The sequence below is a fragment of the Heliconius melpomene genome, chromosome 19 (assembly GCF_056956725.1).
Source record: "Heliconius melpomene rosina isolate 202511_hmr_F chromosome 19, ASM5695672v1, whole genome shotgun sequence".
NCBI classification, from domain to species: domain Eukaryota; kingdom Metazoa; phylum Arthropoda; class Insecta; order Lepidoptera; family Nymphalidae; genus Heliconius; species Heliconius melpomene.
The window spans coordinates 6,708,630-6,723,378 of NC_140407.1; the positions used below are offsets into that span (position 1 = coordinate 6,708,630).

General features: G+C 32.6%; 1 protein-coding gene across 1 annotated transcript in view; it reads left to right on the plus strand.

Moving 5' to 3' along the window:
* Reph (Regulator of eph expression) overlaps window positions 1-14,749 on the plus strand; it is a 56,874-nt gene that overhangs the window by 28,232 nt on the left and 13,893 nt on the right. Inside the window, exon 4 of the mRNA XM_085203848.1 lies at window positions 9,318-9,412. Within this exon, the coding sequence (XP_085059974.1) occupies window positions 9,318-9,412 (95 nt within the window). The remainder of the gene's footprint in view (window positions 1-9,317; window positions 9,413-14,749) is intronic.

Sequence of the window (14,749 nt, forward strand, 5' to 3'; positions counted from 1 at the left end):
ACATTTAATTAATGATCGACATCAACACACAACACAGCCCGAAAGTTACCAAAAAATAATATATCAACGATATTTACTTATCTGGCCGTGACGGCCGCCATGTTGTGCGCCGAATTTCTCATTTCAATTACATCACTGCGCAAAAAACGCGTGCGCATACATCCAAATGAAGGGGTCCACGAGGGGGTCAATGGGGGGAAAGGAGGGGGGAGGAGTGGTGCGCGGGGGAAGCAGTACGCTTGAACGACCTTGGCCTTGCTCAGCCGGAGCCAAGGCGAGCTCGATCGCAATTATACATGCGCCCACCAGTCTACCGGCACTGTGTTATTATCGTACGTATGGTGTAGGTACCTACAATGTATGCCATACCTGTTGCTCCCAAACCTCGGTAAAGTAATTTAAAATTAGAATTCGATTAATACAACAAAAATGACTGATGAAATTGTAAAGACTTCATTCTCTTCTCTTTCCCAAAACCTTATATTCAAAAACTTGGTAAAATTACGTGTTAATGTACTGATGTATCCTACACTGCGTAATTAACATGGCATTACAAACTTCAAACGCAAATATAACATTTTTAACACCTTTCCAATACACTACAGTCTCTCGAAATCGGTTTTTATTTATCAACATGTACCCTCAATATGTACTTGTAAAGTGTTCTGGGATGAACGCAAGGAAACTACCGTTAATGACGCTTTATTACATGTCAAATGCACGCAAGGGGCAGGCATTCGATATTTCTTTCAATTAACAAATACTTTTTTAGTGTATTTTGTTTTTTGTTCGGTCACTTAGAGTTGATTGCTCCTCAAAAATATAGTTATTAGGTACTTATCTATATTTTCGATTTTTCGTTTCATTTAGAGCATTATAGACGTATGAGATGTAGACGTTTAAGAAGAGGTAAAGTAGAACACTGAATACCACTCAGCAGGCACCAAATTAAGAATAAAACAAAGAAGGAAGATAGTGGAAAAGAGAACTCTGTCCACTATAAAATACGGTTAAAATAAAAAAATCTGTTTCACGCATCTGTATCCCGCATACAGCCATATAGTCGGCAGAGGGAACCTAGTGTTATGACTCTCCGTTCCCCACTTTCCGCCGTATTCTGGAGGCATTGCGTGCTGAGTGGCGGAACTCAACGCCGCGCGTTGGCTCGTTACTAGAGCAAAGAAACGGAAATATAAATTTAAATAAATATTTTATAAAATACGGCTAAATTTATATATTGTGCATGTGTTATATTTTAGCTATTCAGGTATAGTCGTTTATTAATATAATGATAGCGTGCAACCAATAAAAATATACCCACATGTTTCGCAAGTGCGGGCTAACGGATACGACACTAGCGCTGTTCATTATATCATACTGTTGAGTATGAAATATGTGGCATAGTAAACTAAATATATATATATCTTTATTTGTTTTGTATCTAGTGACCTATAGTCACTCCATTCTTTATTTTATTAAGTAGGGGAAAAATGGAGAACTGTTGGGTAGTTTAAAATTTTATATCGCGTATATTTAGCATAAAATAGTTTATAATAAGGTTTTAAGTAGGGATATGAAAAATGTACACTTATTGTATACTTCGAGTTTCGAAGGTCGTGGCTTGATATTCATGATCCGATTGTCGGCTAAAAAATCTTTCAATTAACCGACAATTGGCGGCGATGAGTTTCGTCACTCAACGAGAGTTCAACGTAGACACTGAGCTTTATTCCAATCTCTCTCTCTCTCTCTCTCTCTTGTAAAATATTGTATAAACATGAAAACACATTTAAACTATTATAGCATCACGATCATAATACTAAATATTCAAAAGGGCATTAAACATAAAGATAATAGGAAACATTATAAAACAGTTATCATAAATTTGAGACACGAAAGCGATTCAGTTACCAGATGGGGATTTCTCGTCTGGCACATGTGTATCCGATAACATCGAGACAGGCGAACCTCGCTAATAATGGCTTAGAAACGAGTTCTCTAAAGATTTACATATTATAATGTAGGGACCCCAATGTTAAGTATATGGTAAATACGGAGTAGACAATTATTTAATTTTGGTCTTACTGTTAACACGATGTTTTTGAATCTGATCTCCTCTTCGGGGAATGATAAAATTATTTTGTTTTAAAAATAATTGTTAATAGGGAAATTTTCATGAAGACTTTTATTTAAATGAAGACTTTTATTTCTATCTTCATGACAATCATGAAAATATTAACCTAATTAAATAAAGCTATCTATAATTATACTATTTTTACAAATGTCAAAATGTATTATATTTTAGGTTTTTTTTCAGAGGGAACTTTCCACCGAATTCGAGGATTCAAATATTCATTCTATATTTACATCGACACGAACCTACCCATAAGTAATTCCATAGTTTAAATAAACTTACCCAATAATAAAGACGTGGTCTCTTATTACAATTCAACTCAAGTAGAGTAACAAACACAAACTAGTTTAAAATTACGTGATCGTCGAGTGTAATGTAATGGCCGCTATTATAGCATTATGACCTCTAAGCTCAGTGCAATTTGTGATTTGAATTTGAAGAGCGATCACGTAGTCGATACCCATTGCTTGTGGTTTAGAATTTAGATGATTAGCATATCGTGAACCAACGACGGATATAGAGCTAGTTGGTGCACGTCGGGTTCACCAGTGTTAAAACGTTCCTTAGGGTATAAAAGTGATAAATACATATTAAATTGGGAAATGTCAATTTTAAAAATTACCCACGAACACATCAGGAATAAATTTGGAGCAAATTTATACGCCGTAGAAGTGGTGTTGAAAGATATAACAGCCAAATCTATCTATAGATTGCTAAAAGAACTTGGCTTGTTGAGAACTATCATCAATTCTTTTCTAGAACGTACTTCGGAGGCGGCACTAGTAGAATCACTTTTAGATTTAATTAGATAGGTAGAGGTATTGAAGGTGAGCGTCAATGCACTTTTAAAAGGACCCTGTAAACCTGCACTTGAGACCAGTCAAGTCCCAGACACTGCTCTCATCCTGCAACGCGCTAAATAGTTTCTTCTCTTTCTCATTAGCAGGATAGCAGAGAGTTAAATCGCTTTAGGGAGATTGCGATAGCGGGTGGATTATATTATTATAGCGAAATTGCACTTAAAATTTCTAAGTAAAGCCTGAAAGTTGACAGTAAAATTTTACTCTATTCTATAAAAAAAAATGCAGAATCACAAAAAAAAAACGGTCTATAAATTTACCTGCACAAAAATGTAATTGAAACACAAATTCTGATTTAATGAAGTTAAATTCTAAGTAAGTATTACGAACTTTTAACAAAAAAATATATATTACATTCACTAAAATAAATATTGTCGAGACTTCGTGGATCCTGCTGACTGACCTAACGTAATGGAGTGGAGTTTTTTTTATTATCTTTAATAAAAAAAGCAAAATATGTGCAGAAAAAGTTGTATCGCATGGCGATACAGAAGCACTAGCACGACACAACTCAGGTGAACAAATAAACAGAAATCAGTATCGCGATATCTTGACGCGAGACTTGAAAAAACCATTACACTGTCACTCAAAGCTTAAATGATTGATAGTGATAAATATGCAATGCGATACAAAAAACTAAGTACCGCCCGCGGGTATGCTTGCATTAGTCTAACTTATGTATCCCTCAATGGAGTCGACTCGATGAAAAAGTTTCTATATATTTGTGACAGCCCAGTGGGTATATTTTACGCTATACTTGAATGTATTGCAAAAACAATTATAAAATATTTCTTATGGCTTGTCAATGTATAATAATAACGAAATAAGTTGACGTTACAGGCCTTATTCATTCCTTTTTTTATACATTTGTATGTCAATCACTTTGTAATAATATATTATGTAGGACGTTGGTAGTCGAACTGGTGCTGACCTTGAAAATATAAAGGAACTAACGATAGTTGAAGTTACAGCTGGTTGTGCTATTTGAAAGGATCAAAGCTTCTATTTTGCGTACAGGAACTTGTTTCCACGCACCGCCTAATATTTTAAACATAGCGTGGTGAGTGGTGGAACTCTACGCCGTGCCCTATCTAAAAAAAATTGTAAAACGAACGTATTACAATGAACAAATACAGATAAGCTTTTTACATGTTAGTCGTTGACCTTGAACACTTAACTGTGTATTTACGTGTATACGGCTATACGGCTTACAATTAAAGGTTACCTAACATTATTTATATATTTTTTATACATCTAGTGTTGAAATACTCCGTTCTCTTCTTTCGGATGATTTAAAAGATATTGCCTGTTTTGTCCCATTTATATTAATAGGCGAACAAAATAAGAAGAAATATTAATATTAATATTGTCCCGAGTCGGATTCAAACCCATAATCACCGGGCTTCCAACTAATTACCGACGATATCATAATTACGAGTATGTATGTGTTGGAAGTACATAATTCAAAAATTAAAATTTCAAGAAGTCTTAAGCAACTAGTTCATTTCCCGGTCCTATAGTAAACATTAGCATTTATATATACATAAATTAAAAGTAAATATTAACAAGTTTTCTTATTAACAGTATATTATATGTGTTATGTTTACTTCGAATATGCAAATCGATTTTATTAATACAGCTATACGAATTCTTGTTATTAATAAATGATTATACATTATATATTCATTTTATATAGTTTTACTACATTTTAATTACTTTATTTGCAAACTGGCTATAGCCCTATTCTATATTATACCATACCATAACAATTATATAGAAAAAATCCACGTTTCCACATGATCTTATAATTTCATTGGTGTCCAAATCCTTAAGATTTTTATACGTAATTATACAAAATATGGTCATTATTAAGCGTATAAAATAGCCTTTTTAACTTTTATAGCTTAGAGAAGTTTGCGAATGAAGATGTCGGGCCACGCGGCCCACGCACTACTACACGAGCGGTCGAGGTTCTATCTATATTTGCATTAGGACGACCACATCATGGATATTTTATATATTTTGTGTATTTTTTAAGTTAATCAAGGAATTTTTTTTTTTCTAAAACTTAAACTATTACTTCAATTATATTTCTAAGTCCACTTTCGAAATTAATATTAATAACAAAGAAAGCAGTATGAGCATACATATCACATTATATCCTAATTTATAAGATTTGTGTATATCATTTAATATATTTGGATTTAAATTATTAGACCTAGGTGTCAGCACAGCTGTTATAAACTACAAATACATACACACATAAAATGAAAACATGAAGCGATAAGACTAGTTATGTTAATTTGTTGAAGGAATGCAGCGCGCGAACACAGCTAACTTTATGAATAAATTTTCGTTTATTGTTTCTATTGTTAGTGATTTTAAAACCGGATTGTGTTTAGGAAATTAGATATCACCTTTCAATATAATTTTGTTTGTCCTTTATTTATGACACTTGAGAAAAAAACAAAAAAGGTAAAGGTAAAGGTATTTTATTCTCTACTCCTTCTATAAATGGAACATATTTTTTTTAAATATATCAACGCTGGAAAGCAATTTTTGTCGTATCTCTAAAGAGCATAAGCTTGTCGTATCTGTATTTCAACTCACAACGAAAATTATCTATGCATATCCCATCTTTGCATAGGTAGAGGTACGAGTAAGTATAATATTAAAAAAGGCCTCATATATATTTTTATAATTATTTTATTTCAAAATCAAAATTGATACTAAACATACAATACCTATATTATTATCTCAGTAACATACAAAAGCAAACCAAAGTGACATTAGCATGAAACATTAAATCATTTAGAACAAGTGACCGGAAGCTGTCTGAGATGGACCCATAAATATCCTCCATATTCTGCAGCATAGTCGCCCCAAGTTGTCGTGACTCGCCCGCGCTGTCAGTACATTGAATCTTGATCTCTTTACCAAGATAATATTACTACTTTTTACCTCAACTGCGAACCAAACCCGCTCTTATACCTGCAGTAATAAACTACACAGGTTTTTGTGCGTTTGAAGTTTAAAGATAGTATCTAAACAGTGCGTCAAGCTCAAGCGAGGCTTTCAATTATTCACAACTGTGCTACAAGACGTGGTGCGCCCCTCGGCCACTCTCGGAACAGGTACCCTCATTATGGCATGTCTGCTTCAACGTGGCAAGCGTTCACCAAGCCTCACCAATTATATTTTGATTATATTCGTCTTTAATTGTTTTTTTATAATAGTACGTGTTCATATTACATCATATTATTGATTTACTGTAGCAAAAGCTCAATGACGTACTTTATGTACGTGACCACGTATAATAAAACTGAAAATCTGGGCAATCTTCTTATTTCTAAGTCATTCGTTGATTTCTTTTTATCAGCTTCACGCGTATCCCGCATATGGCAAGGTGGGCAAAGGGAACCTAATGTTAAGACACTTCGTTCCCCTTTCATTTTCAGCCGAATTCTGGAGGCATTGCGTGTTGAGTGGCGGAACTCAACGCCGCGCTCTCCGTCGACAGCTGAGCGGAGAAAATGGAAATATTAAATATTCCATTTCTTCGAGTGGTAATCGAACCCACAACATGTGGCGTTTAGTCACACTTTATGCCCTTGTGGTGCGACTGGCCTCAAGCATATGTTAACATTAAATAATGATATTAAATAATAACTTGATCTGAAAGTAATTCAATACGAGTACTTAAATATAATAGTATACAAATGCGAGTAAAAAAACCTGGAAACATAATGTGTGGAGACATTTTAAAATGCAAATATTATTAGTCATTTACAATGTCAAGAACGACATTCACTTCGATAAAATCCAGTTTTTTTATTAAAAACAATTGTCTTTTTTATAAACAAATAGGTATTACTGTCTATTACAATTTATTTAAATTTTATGTAAATACCTACGTATTAATCTATTATTTTATCACCTATTTTTATCCTATATATATGTATGTTAATAGTATTTAGCGTTGGAGACAGACTCTATTAGCAAATGTGGGTTATTCTAATAACAAAACTAAGTTTAAAATTACCAATTTAAAATAAGATTTTTCAAATTTGATGCCCCATATTTCACAGTCTGTATCTTATTACATATGGCGTCACGGTCCATAATTTAAAACAATATCTTTAAATTTTAATAGTCGGTATCTCTGTCCACAGTGTCATTAATACATAAACAAACATGTAACTTTGTATTGACGATATCGTGGCGCAGTGGCTGGCACATCTGCGGGTAAACGCGACGGTCATAGGTTCTTATTTTTATTTCCTTGCTAACAAGACAAGGCGCGGCGTTCAGTTCCGCTTCATAACAAAATTCGTCTAGTAAATTCTCACGTCAAAATTTTACATTGTAACACTGTAGCCATTTCAGTCGTTTAACAAATTAAAAACAGCCCAGAGACCACTGAAACAACCTGAAGTAACGATTTTTACAGTTATTTTTAACTTTGGTTAAGCGAATTGTGGCTCGCTCCTTTAATTTACTTGACGAGCCGTCGCCGTCGCCGAGGAAAGCAGTGGTACGGCTGGAAAACTTTTATTTTTCACCTATTAACGACTGCGGGGACGGTTAGATAGATTCTATTTAGAAATACTTAAATAAGAAAAGAAGTTGCGGGTGAGAGATTTTTAAATAAATCTATTTGTGTAACTATAGAAGTATTATTACGTATAATTATTACTAGAAAAGTAGAAATATAGATGTTTTAGTACCGTCGTGGCGTTTTTGAAAAGCATCTCAAAGTGCCTCGGTCTTGTTACACAAAGACAAGCGCTGAAATGGATTAAAATGGAGAAACGAGTAATATATTTTTACAACTAAAGGAGAATAGATAGTAAATAAAAGAGAATACATACATACCTCTCGTCTTCAGGTGGTTTTCGCGTGACAAACGTACATACACTCATAACGTAGCGTGTACTTCCATTGTACAATACACACTACTCCGTAGTGGCCACTTATCAGAACATAGGATACTAAAAGTGTCGCGCAGTTATTACACAATTTGCCATAAACAAATATATAAGTTTTATAAAATAACCTATATTTTGCGACCTGCGCTTTGTCCACTAAATAAGGGAAAATAATTTACTTGTACTCATTCCCCTGAGTGTTGTCGAACCTACGACCATCTCGCTTATAGTCAGACGCGGTGTTGCTGCGCCGGCCTATATACTTTTATACTTTCCATATATACTATCAATAATTTGTTTAAGGCTTTACCATTCTATAGCGATTTCTGTGTGCGATGAAATTTTTCTAATAGGTAATTAAAGTATGTCATACTAAATATAAATATTAAATAATGATAAAAAAGTAGAGTGCTTAGTCTAGTGCAAAAGTAAAAACCTGCACAAAATTTCAGATCATTGAACTTTTTTACGATATTAATTTTATTTTCTTATAAATATAAATATTATTTTCTTACAGATATAAAATATTATATTTCCCACTCAATTTTTGAGACATTGCGAATTAAGTATTGGAACCTAACATTGCCTTTGCCCACCAAGGCGGAGAAATTAAATGCGCCACGAAGGCCTTATATACGTAATAATATTATTTCAATACATATATATATACATATATTTTCATATTTTAATATAACATATATAGCTAACACGACCAAGAGCCTTGATTTAAGTTTTTAAACATTAACATATTTTCAATACATGTAAATGTAAAATTGAAGTAATTTAATGTGTAAGCTGTATTATGTTATCGTAAATGTAAAGGGTTTTTTCCTATCTTTTTAAAATATTCAAAAGTGCTTTTTTCCTGTAAAATATTATGAAATTAAGTAAATCATATTTGTGCGTTACGTAATTTTGTTAAAAGCTTTGGCTTATGATTGAAGTAAATATATTTAATTAACTTTTATACAATATATACAATTTTTATGAATTAAATGGATAAAATAAACTCACGCTGTATGCTGTAGCCATCATGGCGCAACTTCTGGCTGTAAACGTGATGGTAATGGGTTCGACCCTCACTAAGGGTAATGCTTCATACTTTTCCTCGGAGCAGTAAGTTTTGAGACGTTGCGTGTAGAAGCTTTTATTGTGGATTCGCCAGTTTGGCCACATGGAAACTCCGACCGCCTGGGAGTTTCCTGCTTCGGGGTTAGGTACATGGAAACAATTTACGAGATGTAAAATAGCTTTCCTCGAAAACTATACTATCCAACACCTAAGTAGGTCGTGAGATTAATGCGTTCAAACAGACATTCTCGTCATCTTTTTAAAGATTTTGTCTTTTATTATATATTTGAAGTTATTTTGTTAATTTCTTTCGTATTGTCCCAGGTATGGGCGGTGAAGCATGCGCGTGCGCACCCGCGCCCCCTCCGCCGGAGCCCGACCAGCTCTACGACCACCACTCCTCAGAAGAAGAACTAGAGGTGATTTAGCAAAGTGGATAATTTAATGTTATTTTTTGACTGAATATGTGTGTGCTTTACTATCACTGCATTGTAATTTAGCGCCATTTTTTATTGTGATTTTTTTATTGATATAATTGTGAACTACCTATTCTAATACGTGCAAAAATAAAAAATATATATTAAATTTGACAATCTTCTCACAAAATTTAAAGGTACTCATAAAATTAAATCCAGTTACACCATTTTGATAGTTATAGCCACTCGTGGCTAGTATCAATGTCATAAAGTCGTAAGATTTATATTTTTTTTATTTGCTTTTTACTTACATAAATTGAGGTAGGGGTAAAGTAGTCTATAAACTATCCAAACAACAACAATTATTTTTAATAATTTTGTCTGTTTATCTCAGAAACGGCTTAACCGATTTATTGCAGTTTTCGCTATTGTATTTTTTGCAAGGCAAGCTTCCCTTAACATTTAGCATTTGTTACATTTCAATCGGTTCATAAATAAAACATATCATTTTAAAGAACGTTATTCGACAAATATAAATAAGTATTTTATTGAATTAGCTGAACTTTTCAATATAGGTATAAATATTATAAGATCTTTGATTTTCGCAAGTATAACACATTTTAAATGTAATTATTTAACGTGGTCACGGATCGAACTGCCACACCCATGAACACCGAACACCAACTTACTGTAAAGTGTTCAAAACGTCGGGCTTCCAACAATCTATAAAACTAAATATACGCGATTAAATCTAGCTAAAAAGTTTCATTTAAAAAATTATAAATATTGTTTTAAAATTATGTTATTATTAGAAAACGAAAGTGATGAAGATTAATAAATTAATAATCGTAGTTCAAATGGGTGGAGCCGCGAATGGTTCGCTAGTTTAAAATTTGAACCTCAATTGTAAATTTGTAATTATCAAAAACCCTGACCTAACACTGACCCTAGTCTATTAATGAATATTACATTAATATGTAAGTAAAGAATTATGAAGGTTTCTGAAGTAGTTATATAGGTACATACTGGGACATACATTAATCGCCTTATTTACTTGCTTGTTTAAGTACAGCTAGCTTTACGTGTTCTTTCCATACACGGACTATAGTGTTAAGACACTCTGTTCCCCATTTTCCGCATTTTTTTAGCACCCGATGAAAACATCATTTAGTTTGTTTGTAAGGTAACTTAGTCGAGAGTGTTCTTAGCCATGATCCAAAGAAATATGTTCAGCTGTTTTATGATTATCAGCATTTTTCTAGTTCTTTATTTACTTTTTAGAGCTTTTTATGTCAGGAGTTTTTAATTATTAATTATTGATGATGTGAATGGCAGCAAGGCAATGAACACCTTCCAATACACATACTTAAAAATATTTATTGTCCTAGACAGAGGGGAGACTTAACTTGACCTTAACTGTCAAGAACATTAATTTTCTTTTGCTATAAAATAAAATATTATTGTAATGTTAATAATAATAAACATTTATTATTTAAAATGTCAACTAAAGTAATTTAAAAACCATTTGCTAGCGATATTTAACGTAGATATTATTAATGCTTAACTAATTCGAAACACAATATCTTTTAGAATTATCGTAATAAAGACTACGTTTTAGCTTTCATTTCAAAGCTCGCTGATAAAATCATTGGAATCTCTTAGAGGGACAGAATAAACTGAATGGATTAAATTTTCATTTTTTTTTTCAGAACAACATATTTTTGTATGAATCCTTTTGTCTGTAGCTTGAGATATCATTGTTAAAAATGCTGTAATATTTCTTTTAAATTTATGTTATTTAAGATTTTTACATAAGAGGTATTAAATAAATCGAATTCTCATTCGGAGGAATGATTTTATCTAAACTACCTTCATTGCCCGACTCTGATAACGGAACGGAGTGTTGTAACACTAGGTTTTACCTGTCAGTGACAGTTTAAGTACGATCATTTTGTAGAATGACATTAGACATCATAAATATAAAACAACACCGCGTTTAAAATTGTAAATGCAAAGTAGATAGGGGCAAACAAATTTAATATTGAATATAGAGCTATTATGTACAACTGCCTCGGAGTTCAGACGTAACTCGGTCCGTGCTTTGAATAAATAAAGTATATATTTGCATTCCGGTTTATTGTCAACAATACACTTCTTTACTCTTAGCTTTTATTTGTTTATTTTCTTGGGTTTCCCTCTGCCTTTTATGTCTTTGGACTTTAGCCATATTAAGTACGAGATGTTTAGATTTATTATTTGTATTAGGATCTAATTATAGTTAGAATTATATACAAACGTAGATTAGTACCTAGTTTCATAATTAGATATTACTTGCGGAATGTAACAAAGAAAATATTTTAAAGTTGCCTAGTTTCAAAATTTTCAAAAAAACTGGACTAACCATTTATGTACCAACACAATATTTGGAAATATTATCTTTTTCAGAATGTTCCCTTATATTATTACATCACTTAAGTAGTTTCACTGAAGTAGTCTTAAATCTTGTTCAATCGTAAAACTTTGTGTTTCTACACCCTTATCCTTATCGGCCATGGCTGGGGAAATCAAAGTAGATAGATAGCGTCAGGGGTGCAGTAGGCAATCGGTACGACGGAATCGCTGATGTGGTAATCGGCCGAACCCCCGCAACGCTACTTATGTCGACTATTCAAAATATATATATATATATATACTAGTGGACCCGAACGCGGCTACGCCCGCTTGAACTACACGAATATTTATTAAATATATTTATGAAATTATTTTCAGTTTTCAATAGAGAGATGCGCTAAACAAGCTTATTTTGGGTGATGTTTTCTAACAAAAACATTCTTTTCAAATCGTTGCTTAGCAACGGTCGCTTAGCGACGGTTGTTTTTAACATGGCAGAATAAATTAAAAATCCTATGTTCATCCCGAGACCCTCAAGTATCTCTATATGAGTATTTTATCACAATTAAATTAGCGGTTTGGCCCTGATTGCGTAAAAGACAGACAGACAGACAGAGTTACTTTCGAATTTATAATATAGGTATGGATAGGTATAGATTTTATTTTCATGTAATTCTAGAAATATCAGGGTGAAAAAGTGATTAGACACTTTTGAATTGACAAGTTACATAGAAATGTTAGCACTGTCAGTCATATTGGAAGCTGCCGGCAAAAGGCAATTTGTCTGAGAAGAGTCGGCAAGAAACTCATCAGTTCCTCTTTTAAAATTTAACTTACTTAAAATGATATGCAAAAAAATACGTTATTGCAACTAAATATTAATAAAATACATGTCTAGCCCTGCATTGCATCAATAAATCATCCGTCAATACGCCGTTGAAAGAAACTATAATTCTATTTTCATTTGTCTGTCTACGACTTACGAGTATACGATAACAAGTGGACTCACACGGCGCATTAATTCTGAACGACACACCGCAACTAAATTATACCACCCCTCCACCCCTCACTGAGCCTACAGGGTACAGTCTACTCAAGGGAACTATTATGCAGACTTGTACCCTTGCAAGGCTATTTGAAGGGTTGTAATCAACTAAAACCTTTCTTTTGTTTGAAATTTGGTAAAATTATTATCTTTTCCCTAATTTACATTGTTACTCTAATTATATTTTTAATTTAGGCACTGGGCACACTAGGGGCTTTGACTTAAAAAGTCAAAAATTAAAAAAAGATATGGTAACTAAAATCTTCATTAAAGGAAATTTTGTTTAGTTAGAAAATATAAAAACAATTTTTAGTCTCTTATAATTTTATTGAATGTGAAAACTCTTTGAGCGTTAAATAATTTTATTTGGAAAACGACTAACAGGCACCGGTGAGAGAAAAGCTTTGATGTATATATAACGCCTGGAAATGTAATTATTGTAGTGACGACGAAACGGAAAATGTTTTTCTAATTATATTACAGTCTAAATATCTCGTTGTGGGGGGTGAACGGCCTCTGTAACAAAAATTACAAGAACAAAACTACGTATGCTGCTGAATGCTATTATCGACCGACTCCCCACGTAGCTGTTCAAATAGCTATTATATGGAAAACTGTATATATTTTAATATAACAATTACATAACATAATAATATTGAAAATAAGTTTATATATTATATTACATATAGTTTGGTTATAAACATTTTTGAAAATTCTAAATACTTAATTAATTTACCTTTACTAATTTAATAAAGTTTAAGAATCTGTTTGGTTTTTCTTCTGTCGATTAGTCTATTTATCGAGGAATGCTATAGACTATATCACGTTACTTGCCTTACGTAGAATGTGTTATATAAACCTACGCGGGGTAAGCCTTGGTAGGCAAAAGCTAGTATACGTTTAAATTTGTGACTAAAAATATATTAATTTACTTAACTATTTGCAATGCCTATAAAACCATAAATATAATTGATAAAACCAAAGAATCAATCATAAAAATGAAATGACATAAATCTAATATAAAAGGAAGGTCAAGGCAATCGATACCATCCAGCCCAACATCCACTAGGTGTGCCTGTAGTGGTGTACAATTTGGGCAGTAATTCGGCAGCATCGCGCCTATCGATCGCCTCCGCCTGGCCCGGGCGGCGTACCTAACTGCCGTAGTAGCGTAGTAGTATAGTATAGTAGTACGCGTGACGCCTTGTTTGTTCCAGCCCTGATTTGTTGTCGGACGAGCTTTGTGAGCTTAACATGTTACATGCTGTATAGTGTAGGTGTAGGCTGAGGGCCGGTTGTCTACATTTTTGTTGTTTATAATCGTTCTTTTTTATTCGTAAATTAATTTTATTTGAATTAAATTAATTAGATTATATTACTTTTCCTTATGTGAAGCAATATAATTTATATTTTCCTTGTTGAGTAGATACTATTTCCTATATGGAACTTAGAATTATTTATTTTTTAATTGAATGTGATGAGATGTCTTTTATGTAGATATTACCTACTCAATTTTATTATATAATAGGATAAAATAGATATTAATTTATAATAGAATAACGTTATCGTATCTCCTTGCATAACTTGACATTATATTGAATAACATCAAAAATATATAAATCATAAAAATATCATAAAATACTAGGTATATTTAAATCGTGTCCAAAAATGGAAAAACGATTCTTCGTAACAGCTACATGAAAACATACTTTTCAGGCCACCGCACACCTTACTTGCACTTCGAGGATATTGTAAAATTTCATAATAATTAATATAATAATAATTAATAAAAAATAATAATTAATATAATAATTAATAATCTTTTAAAATTCTAAGCTTATTCCAAAATATTTTTATCATTTTTAGTACTTTTAGATATCTGTTGATATGAGAGGCTTCCTGTA